This window comes from Oryctolagus cuniculus, chromosome 13 (genome assembly GCF_964237555.1).
Source record: "Oryctolagus cuniculus chromosome 13, mOryCun1.1, whole genome shotgun sequence".
NCBI lineage: Eukaryota > Metazoa > Chordata > Mammalia > Lagomorpha > Leporidae > Oryctolagus > Oryctolagus cuniculus.
The window spans coordinates 54,576,575-54,587,674 of NC_091444.1; the positions used below are offsets into that span (position 1 = coordinate 54,576,575).

Below are 11,100 nucleotides of genomic sequence, written 5' to 3' on the forward strand. Positions count from 1 at the left end.
ATTACCTTCCAATTTTAGTATGAAAAGTCTCAGATTTCAGGGCTAGTGTTGTGGCATAGCTGGTAAGCCACCACCTCAAACACCAGCTCCATATGGGCACCAATTCGGGTCCTGGATGCTCCTGTTGACCCAGTTCCCTGCTAATGGCCAGGGAAAAGCAGAAGACAGTCCAAATACTTGGGTCTCTGCACCTACATGGGAAACCCAGAAGAAGCTCCTGGCTCCTGGTTTCAGATCGGCTCATCTCCAGCCATTGTGGCCAACTGGTGAGTAAACCATCGGATGGAAGACCCCTCTCTGTCTCTCTGCCTGTCTTCTCTCTGTGTAACTTTCACTTGCAAATAAATAAATAAATCTTTAAAAAAAAAAAGGGGGGGGGGCCCGCACTGTGGCATAGCAGGTAAAGCCGCCACCTACAATGCTGGCATCCCATATGGGTACCGGTTTAAGACCTAGCTGCTCCACTTCTGATCCAGCTCTCTGCTATGGCCCGGGAAAGCAGTGGAAGATGGCCCAAATCCTTGGGCCCCTGCATCCATGTGGGAGACTGGAGGAGGCTCCCGGCTCCTGGCTTGGAACAGCTCCAGACTTTGTGGCCAATTGTGGAGTGAACCAGCAGATGAAAGACCTTTCTCTCTCTCTCTCTCTTCCTCTCCTTCTCTCTGTGTGTAACTCTTTCAAATAAATAAATAAATTTTTTTAAAAAAAGAAAAGTATCATTTCTAAAACTACAGTATTTCCACAGAAAACTTGAATGTCAAGATTTCCTGTACTCCAAACAAGAGCAGAAATGCAGTAACTTTTATTTTAAAAAGTTTATTTTTTAAGTTAAGCATATTGATTAGTAGTCTAAGAAGTAAAAAAAAAAAAAAATACATTCCTTTATTTGGATATATATAATCAAATGAAAATGTGAATCATTGTAGGAACAAAGACTAATTACACCTTACGTTTTGTTGCTGTCCATTAGGTTTTGTTGGTTTTTTTTTTTAATGGTAGAGTGACAGAGAGAGAGGGACACACACACACACACAGAGAAAATCTTTTTTTTTTTTTTTTTTTTTTTTGGACAGGCAGAGTTAGACAGTGAGAGAGAGACAGAGAGAGAAAGGTCTTCCTTCTGTTGGTTCACCCCCCAAAAGGCTGCTACAGCCGGAGCGCTGCACCGATCCAAAGCCAGGAGCCAGGTGCTTCTCCTGGTCTCCCATGGGGTGTAGGGCCCAAGCACTTGGGCCATCCTCCACTGCCTTCCCAGACCACAGCAGAGAGCTGGACTGGAAGAGGAGCAACCAGGATAGAACCGTTGCCCCATCCGGGACTAGAACCTGGGATGCCGGTACCACAGGTGGAGGATTAGCCTAGCGAGCCACGGCGCCGGCTGTTTGCTGTCCATTAGGTTTTAAGGAGGTCAAATTTTAAAATAAGGCAATATAACATGCTTTCTTTAATATTTTCCTTCATCTTTTATATTTAAATTAAGGTACAAGCAAAAAGTGATGCTATATATTTAAGTAAACAAAAATTTTTAATTAATTCTATTTGCATTATAAGCCTTACCAAAACACACACCTTCTACAAACTGCATGTAAATACCAAAAGAATTAAGTTCTGTGAATTTTACTGCTTACTGTGTATGTCATCTTTCACAAAACACCAGTGCAAATTTCTCATGAATGTAAAAACACCTCACTCTTGAAGATTCACTACTTTTCTTTGGAGATGCCACAAGGAAGGCAGCAAGAGTATTGTTTGTCTATTTGTTTTGAATTTGACAGAGAGAGAGACAGTTATACAGAACTCCCACCTGCTCATTCTCTCCCTCAAATGCCCACAATGACCATGACTAGGCCAGGTCAAAGCTAGGAGCCTGGAACTCAATCCAAGTCTCCTATATGAATTGCGGGGACCCATCTAGCCACTCACTGGTGCCATTACCCAGTGGTTCCCAAGATGGGCACTAGCAGAAAGCAGGAAATGGGAGCCAGAGCTAGGAACTGAACCCAGACACTCCAATATGGGGTATCTTAACTAGGCCAAATGCCCATCCCTGAGTGCTGTTTTTACATAACTCATCAAGAATAAAATTTACAACTCTTTAATTAATAACATTTCCATATATTTAGAGCCACATTTCACACAACAGTATACCAGTTACCTTTTTCACAAGTATAAAATATGCTTATTTCCAAAGAGTAGCCATAACTTCATTCTAAATTCCAGTTTTCCAATTATTCAATCAAGGTTTCTTGGTGTTCTCTTTGACCCTTTCTCCTCCCTCTACACTAAGTCTGACAGGAACTCATGTTGGCTCAACCTACAAAAGGCATCTAGAATCTGACCACTCCTTTCCTCCATCACAGTTGGTCACCATGATTCTGCCCTTGTCTTTTGTAAAGATAGCTTCCTAATTAGTTGGCTCTAAACTCACCCACGGCTTGTTTTTAACGTAACAGTCAATGACTCTTTAAAAACATAATCAAAATTTGCCACTCTGTAATGACACTGCACCAGTCCTCTAAAACCTTTAATGGCTACTTATTTTCATCACAGCCAAATCTTAAAATGGCCTTCAAGGTCCTGGGTGATTTGATCTGTTCGGTCTTCAACCTGTAACCGCTTTACCTGTGCAATCTCACCAGTGTCTTCCTTGCACTCCAGCACCCTGGCCTCTGTGCTATTCTTAAAAAGGTCAGTTGCCAAACAACCCCGCAGCTAACTTGCTGACCTCCTCCTTTTACCATGTATCTACTCAAATGCCTTCTCAATAAAGCCCACTACGACCACCTTAATGATGCAATCTGTCCCAGGCCCACATTCTCTGTCTTCCTTATCCAGCTGAACTCTTAAATAATTTAAATCTTTAGTCTTATTTATCTATCCCCATTCCTTAAAATGTAAGACCCATAGAGTCAAGATTTTCTACATGTTTTGTTCATTGATATTTCCTTACTAGACAGAACAGACATTCAATATATGTTGCATGAGTTTTTTAAATGTTCAACTCCTTGGCGGCCACTTGCCAAAAAACACCTGAAGTTAAACACTCAGCACTCAACCATTTTTTTACTACCCTAAAATCAAAAGGTCCATTTCTAAGACCTAAGAGAATTAAAATTCATGTTCACAGAAAAACTGGTATGCAAATATTCACATCAGCATTGTTCATAATAAGCATAAAGTGGAAAAAACCAACATGCTGGCCGAGTAATAAATTTACTAGCTAAAGCCGTATTTCTGTGTGTATGTGTGTGTGATCCATAAAATGGAATATTATTCAACAATAAAAAAGAACCAAGTACTGACACATATAATAAAATGGATAAATCTTGGAGGATAGAGCCATTTGGCACAGTGATTAAAGCCTCACTTAGGAGTTCAGAATTCCACATCAGAGAGTCTGAGTTCCAGTCCCAGCTCCACTTCCAATCCAGCTTCTTGCTAATTCAACCCTGGAAGGCAGCAGTGATGGCTCAAATACTTGACTCCCTGCTACCTACATGGGAGATACAAATTGAGTTCCAAGCTCCAAATTTCAGCCTGGTCCAGTCCTGGCTGTTGCAGGCATTTGGGGAATGAATCAGCAGACAGAAGATCTCTCTGTCTCTTCCTTCAAATAAATAAATAATTTTTAAATAAAAACAAGAAAAAATAATAAAATGGATAAACCTTGAAAACATGGTGCAAAGTCAAAGAAGTCTAGACACAAAGGCCACATATTATACAAATCTGATTCCATTGATCGTAAATGTCCAAAACAGGCAAATCTTTACAGATAAAAAATAGATGAATGGTCTCCAGAGAAGAAGATAAAGGGGAGTGACTGCTAACAGGAAGAAGTTTCTTTTATGGGAGGATGAAAATGTTTTGGAGTTAGATAGTGGTGATGAATACATAATCTTATAAAAATACTGCAAAGTAATGAACGGTAAACTTTAAAAGGGTGAATTTCATGGTATAAGAATTGTATCTCATTATTTAAAATTCAAAACCAAAACCAAAAACAACTGAGAAGAATGCTCTGCCCAATATTTACTGCTTACTAACAAAGGAAGGCCAAGAGTAGAGACTGCCTCCTTGGCTATACTCAGTTCCAAGAACCTCAACCACCAAATAATAATAACAAAAATATTTTGTACAGGGGCAGGACGTTATCCCAAGGGCCTGCTTATCTGCTCATCTGCAAAAAGCAGCAAGCAGAATCTTTACCTCACACCCGATCCATTCAAATCTGATCATCCCTGCTTTCAAATATATACCCAATACCACTGCCCCTCGGACACGGCCCACCACTGCCTCTCCCAGGACTAACTTGACAGTCTTGAGGACGAGCTCCCTGTTTCCATCCCTGCTCCCCTACAGTCAGTGCACAGTAGTTACTGTTCTTTTCCAAAAATCCCTATCCAACCACTTCACTCTCTTGCTCAAGATCCTTCAAACATTTCCTAACACACTCACGTTTTACTTAGGTTCTTACCATGATCTATAAGGCCTCCTTACACTGTATGGACCCTGGTGACCCTCTATGGCCTCCTATCTTACCACTCCAATCCTACTGGCTGCCTTGTTCCTTCAATATGCCAAGCTCAAAAAAGTCAAACACATCTCACCCCCAGCCCTCCCATTTGTTTGTTCTGCAGGAATGCTCTTTCCCCAGAAAACAGAATGGCTTACTGCATCACTTATTTCATGTCATGATACATAAAAGGTCATCTCCTCAGGTAGGCCCTCTGTTACCACTCACAGCAGCACCTCTCGTCACTCTAACTTCCTACTCTGACTTTGCTTATTTCTCTTAATAGCACTCACTGATCACTACTTTTTCTTTTTCAGTATCTGTCTACCCTAACAGAAAATAAACTTCACCAGGGTAAGAACTCTTGTGTGTTCACTCTTATACCCTCAATGCTTCGATCAATGATGGAGCTGACAGAAACACATTATTCAGTGAAACAGGTACTCATCTAGCATTTCTAGACAAGCAAGCAATTAACATATTTGGACAGAAATCATGTCAGTGTTTTACAAAACTACCTGTTCATCAAAAAGAGACACAACTTTAAAGCACAAACCACATACTATGGATCTTAAATCCTTTCAAATATCATATAAGGGTACTTCAAAAAGTTCACAGGAAGTGGAATTAAAAGACAAGTTTATTTTTTGGTGCAAAAAATCAGTTCAGGCCCTTATTCAAGTCTCACTTAGACTTCCACTCTGCAATCTCTAGCCCTTCTAATCAGATCTCACCTTTCAAATATTCACTGCAATACTACCAGTCTCTCTACAAAGCAAATCCAACATCTTTACCCCTTCTTAAAAACCTTCAGTCATTCTATGTAGCTCAAGAAAATGTTCAACACCCTTACTACATTTCATCTCCCATCACTGCTCTTCTAGTACCCCACCAAAAACATGTTTCATGTTAATTCAGCCACAGCAAACTACTTACAATCTCCAGAAACATCACTTTGTTATGTTACTTTCTAACATTGCTCCCTTTCTTGTCTGAAGCATTATTATTATTATTATTATTATTATCATATCATTATCATTTGAGAGATGGAGAAAGGGCAAGTGCACATCAGCATGGCCAGCCAAGGCTGGGAGCTGAGAATTCAATCCCTATCTTCCATATGGGTAGCAAGAACCCAATCATCCAAACCATCACCACTGCCTGTCAGGGTGTGCACCAGAAGGAAACCGAAATCAGGAGTGGAGCCAGGACCCAAACCCAGGCATTCCAATATGATATGGGCATCCCAACCGCTAAGCCAAACAGCTACTCCTCAAACACTCTTTTCTCCTCTTTTTTGCCAAGTCAAAGTTTCAACATTCAGCTTAGATGCCAACTCCACCAGAAAACTTTCAGTGACTCTCTGATTTAGAAGTCCTCTTCTGTCCTCTCATAGCACTTACCACAATTACTGTATGATAGAATAAACACTCTTATAATTCAGTCTGCTATATGCTTTGCTTTATTTTTCTGTTTCTTCTAGTAAATTGTGAGCTCCTTGAGTGGTCAGATAGCTTATTCACCTTTGTTCCACACTGCCTGACACGTGTAATGGGTTGTTACTGAACGAATGATTTATGAAAGGGGGCAAGGCAGATGGAAGGAAGGAAAGGGAAGAAGAGATGGAAGGCAGAAAAGGGGAGAGAGGAAGGAAGTAAGGGGGGATGCAAGGAGAGAAAGATTTTTAATTCACAGGCCTTTTAAAAAGAGCATTTGTAATCAGTCCATTATTTTTATATGGCGTAAGTCAGTGATTACTGAAGACAGAATAGTACATCTGAAAAAGCCAATCTACTCACATTACAAGTACAACCACTAAATCACTCAATCCCTTAAAGATTGTGATATATATCTAGTCCATCTGGCCCAATTTCATTTGAACATTTACTGCAATGTAATGACAGATGTTAATAACAGGCACAACATAAAAGCAGAAAAAGGTTTAGTTAGGAAAAAGAAGGAAATAAATCTGACATAATTAAAATTAAGTCTCAATTATTTACAAATGCTAATAATCTACCGTTTCCTAATTATGTCCTATCACTGATGTTGAAGAGCACAAAAAATAAATTCAACATCAGTGTTATACATGACAACATTACAGCAAACTGCTTTTGTATTACAAATCATATTTCTCAAAAGTATACTATGTAAAAATATGACAAGATAAAAGCACACTAGCCAGTAAAGCGGCTGTATTTATTTAAATAAATTCTTGAAGATAGTACAACAGGAAAATTTCTGCTCAAACTGGCACATACAAGAAGACTTTCAAAAAGTTCACGGTAAATTAATGCAAAAAACTTCAGAAATCCAGGCATAGTTTTTCTGTAATATACAAATTCCGTGAACTTTATGCCACCTCATGTGCAAGGACATTTCTCTTTATTTTGGGACTTTCAAGCAATGACCAGAAACTGTTACTGTACTCTTTCAATTACCTCAATACTCTGTGACTTAATGGACTCAAAAAAAGTTGTCACTGACAGAACATACAATTCATATTTAAAAGCTTGCTTGGTGGCCAGCGCCGCGGCTCACTAGGCTAATCCTCCGCCTAGCGGCGCCGGCACACCGGGTTCTAGTCCCGGTCGGGGCGCCGGATTCTGTCCCGGTTGCCCCTCTTCCAGGCCAGCCCTCTGCTGTGGCCAGGGAGTGCAGTGGAGGATGGCCCAGGTGCTTGGGCCCTGCACCCCATGGGAGACCAGGAAAAGCACCTGGCTCCTGGCTCCTGCCATCGGATCAGCGCGGTGCGCCGGCCGCATCGCGCTGGCCGCGGCGGCCATTGGAGGGTGAACCAACGGCAAAGGAAGACCTTTCTCTCTGTCTCTCTCTCTCACTGTCCACTCTGCCTGTCAAAAAAATAAAAATAAAATAAAATAAATAAATAAAAAAAAAAAAGCTTGCTTGGTAAGATCCAATAAATGGTGTAAATCCTTCTACAGCTCATTTGTCATTATAATATTTAAATTAGGAACATGAAAAAAAAATTAGGTCCAACACAATCAACATTAAATATATCTGAATTGCAATTTTTGCTAAAGTAAAATATAAATCACAGGCAGCTTCGTATCTTTTGGCATAGTAAAAACCGTAAGAAATAAGCTAAGTTCTTAGCACTAGTCATTACTAGTAAATTCCCTAAGAGAGTACCTGTTACAACAACAGGAAGTTTTCTTGTATAAAGTTAGAAATTTCTCTTTCCTTTCAACATTACCAGCACATTTTTATAAAAGACAGTAAGAATGGAAATGGTGAACACTTAAACCTAGTAGTTCAAAAACGATACCAAAAATTTGCATTTTTCTAATACCATGAAACTTTTAAGACTAAAGTTTCCAACATACTTTCATTTTTTAGACAGACAAGTTTAAAAAAAAAAAGTGGGTGCAGAACGAAAGGAACAAAGAAAAATCTAAAAGAACTCCAACTTACTATATTTCTTTTGACCAAACATTTACAGAGTACCTAAGATGTGTCAAGCACTACACTGGGCACCGTGACAGATTACAACATTTGTTCCAAACTAAACCCTGAATTTACTCAGCTTCTACACTTTTTAGTATACATTATTCAACCCACTGTTTTCTTAAGAAATTTTCAACCTACATCAAGGAATGTACATGGTTCTCCCAATAAATCCACTTTTCACTATTTTACGCAGGTCACAGGAGTTGCGACCAACAAAAGGGATTCATTTCTAAAACCTCACCGGTTACGTTTTCAAGGAAGTGAGACAGCAACTCAGCAAATACGAACTGTTTCAGGCATTTTATGGTGTCCCAAAGTCAAGAAAGAATCTTTAAAAAGCTGGGCTAAATTACTTCGAATAGTGAATACTTAAATAACCACAGCTTTTACTTTTCTTCCATAAGCACAAACATTACAAATTTTAACTTAGACAAAGTACTGAAAAGGCAGTCTTGATTCTAAAGAGAAGTAAAATCTATTTCTGAAAAAACAATTTGAAGGAACTGTCAAAAGTAGATGACATTTACAAGCTAACGTGCTGTCTGTTGCATTCCTGAGCTTGTTAACACAATCTACCCCTTTAAAGCACCTCTGAATTTGTAACGGATGAAAAAATATCTGCTAGTAACTAACGTCCACCAGTTGAACCTAGACATTTTAGTTATCAGAAGGCTTTTTATTCTAGAGGGTAAAAAAAATAAGACTGCAGTCATTTACACATTCTCGAAAGAGAAAAAAAAAATGCACCTGTACTTCAACTGCTATAATTTCTTCCACCAACTAGACAAATTGCATTTTTCAGACCCTATCCTCCATTCAGTTAACATGTTTACATTTAAGAGGAAGCTGGCCATCAGTTTCTCACACATTACAATGCAACACAGCATCCAACAATTTGCAGGCTAAGAAGGCCTTTATAAAGAGGTGGGGGACATACAAGCTTAAATCTCTGGAAATATCTCTGGAAATACAGGAACAAGTGCCATCTCTGAACTGCGTAAAGATCATCAAAATTCTGTTTCAAGATCTTTGCATGATGATGATTTTTGTGGCTATTAAACAGGTTTTCTGCTAAAATTCACAGTACTATTTCCACACGAAATGAGATTTTCTTTCATCAGTGTAACCGACAGAACCACAATACAGTTCCGTTTCTAGAGTCAGATTACTTGACCTGCTTTTTGTTTTTACCTTTTAAAACACTTAGAGGCGTGCAGTTATTGCTACCGTTCCCTGTAAAAAGCCGTTCTATACGGAAGACTCACCCTCCACGAGATATCCTAGAACTAACTCCACAACTCCACAGCAAAGCCCGTGCACATTCCCACCAGCTGACCCCTATCGTCTCCTGGGAGGGGCTCAGCCCCAAGCCACCAAACACATCCTCCCCTGCAAAACTCGAAGGCCGCACACGACGACCGCGGCTCAAGCCCCTGCTTTCTGAATTCTAAAACCCAGAGGTTCTTTTTCTGCGGGCAGACTTACCTTCATGGTGAATCTGGGACTGCGTTCCGCTCAGAAACACCAGATTCACCTGCACCTGGAGGGGAAACAAAAGACACCCAGTTAACACCACGGGCACCCCTCTGCACCAGCGGCGGAGTAGAGAAGAAAGCGAGCGATGCCCGAAGCCCAGAGAAAGAGCCTTGCAGAGAGGGAATCGGCCCCGGAACCACCATGAGCCGATTCGGGGCTCCCTCTGGCCTCGCCATCCCCGCAAACACGGCCACCTACACAGCTCGGCAGCTTCCCGTCCCCATTGTCGGGACCCGACGGAGTTTCCCGTCTCCGACAATGACGCCATTTCTGTCAGTGAAGAAACTCACAACAAGCCCGGGGTCCGGCGCGGGGCCGGCCGCCCTCCCCCGCGGGCCTCGTCGCCGGGCTGAGCCGGTCCGCGCCCCCACCGGCCTCGCAACCCCGCGTCGGAGCCGGAGCCCGGCCGGGGGCCGCCGAGGGGCAGGACGGGCCCGAGGGCCGAAGGCAAGACCAGCCCACCCCAGAGCCTCTGCCCACGTCCCGTTCAAAGCCGAGACCCGACAAGTGCGAGCGAGATCAACATCTGCCCCCGCCGCGGGGACGGCGAGAGGACCGAGGGCCTGGGAGGCAGCACGGACCCCCACCCCGCCTGGGCCCCCAGCCGCGGCCAAGGGCCGCTAAACCGCTGAGTGTGCGGCCGCCCGGCCAGGGGGCGGCTCGGACTCGGCTGCTGCGGGGGGGCGGGGGCCCCGGGAGGCCGAGGCCCCGAATCGGGGCGCTGGGGAGACCACCACAGCCATCTACCCCCTGCTCCTCGACCGGGCCCAGCGACTCCCAAAAGGACCCCCTTAGAAGACCGCGAAAGCCCCGGAAAATAACCCCTACCTTCCTCGGAGGCGAGATCTGACCCTGGCACGTCCAGAGTCCCCTCTCCTCCACCCCCCCCAAAACCAGCAGGCCCGGGGGAGAGATGGGGAAGAAGGGCGGTGGGTCCAGTGGCTGCTGAAGCTGAGGCTCCGGCTCCTCCTCCTCCCGCGGCGGCGACTGGTACCTTTGTTTGGCGGCCGCTCGGGTTCCCTCGCTGGGGGGAGGGGGGACGACGAAAAATCCCTCCTGGACTGGAGGTCCGGGCCCCCAATCGCGCTGCCCTCCAGAGGACGACGGCGATGGACCCTCTGCGGCTCCCTCGAGGCAAAGGTCCAGGCGGTGGCCGTGGTGGCGGCAAGCTTAAGCCCAAGAGTCTCCCTCAGCTTCGGCGCCCGAGCTCCTCACTCCGGACTCGACTGACGGGCAAACATCGCTTCCCCCCCCACCACCCTAGATTCCCCCCCTTCCCTCCTTTCTCCCCTCCCCTAGTTTTCTTTCCCCTCCCCTACCTCTTTCCCGGATGGCCTCTTAGGCGACCTCGGATTGGTTATTTTTCTTTAAAACCCGCCTATACCCTCTTCCTACTGGTCCCAAGGATACAAACAACGACGCCATTTTCCCACCAGTTCTATGGAAACAGAAAGTTACGCCTCAAAGCTTCCTGGGAAATGTAGTCCAGCCAACCCAGGCCAACGCTCAAACCTTCGCTCAGGAGAACTGCACAACCCGCAAGGCCCCGCGCCGCGCGAGACGGGACAGGGAGGGAAAGG

The 11,100-nt window shown here is 43.7% G+C and overlaps 1 protein-coding gene across 9 annotated transcripts in view; it reads right to left on the minus strand.

Moving 5' to 3' along the window:
* The window catches only part of ARID4B (AT-rich interaction domain 4B), a 154,737-nt gene extending 143,808 nt beyond the window's left edge, over window positions 1–10,929 (minus strand). For 5 of the 9 annotated variants that reach the window (XR_011381511.1, XM_008268245.4, XM_008268244.4 and 2 more), the window contains exons 1-2: window positions 10,349–10,798; window positions 9,470–9,524 (exon numbers count right to left, since the gene is read on the minus strand). Coding sequence is in view for 8 of the 9 variants with exons in the window: in XM_008268245.4 (XP_008266467.2) it covers window positions 9,470–9,475 (6 nt within the window). In the remaining variant the exon portion in view is untranslated. Of the gene's footprint in view, window positions 1–9,469; window positions 9,525–9,718; window positions 9,782–10,348; window positions 10,812–10,839 lie in introns of those variants that run through there. The other 4 variants (XM_070055537.1, XM_017347727.3, XM_051820724.2 and 1 more) reach the window with 3 other exon arrangements.
* Between the last annotated feature and the right edge of the window lie 171 nt (window positions 10,930–11,100).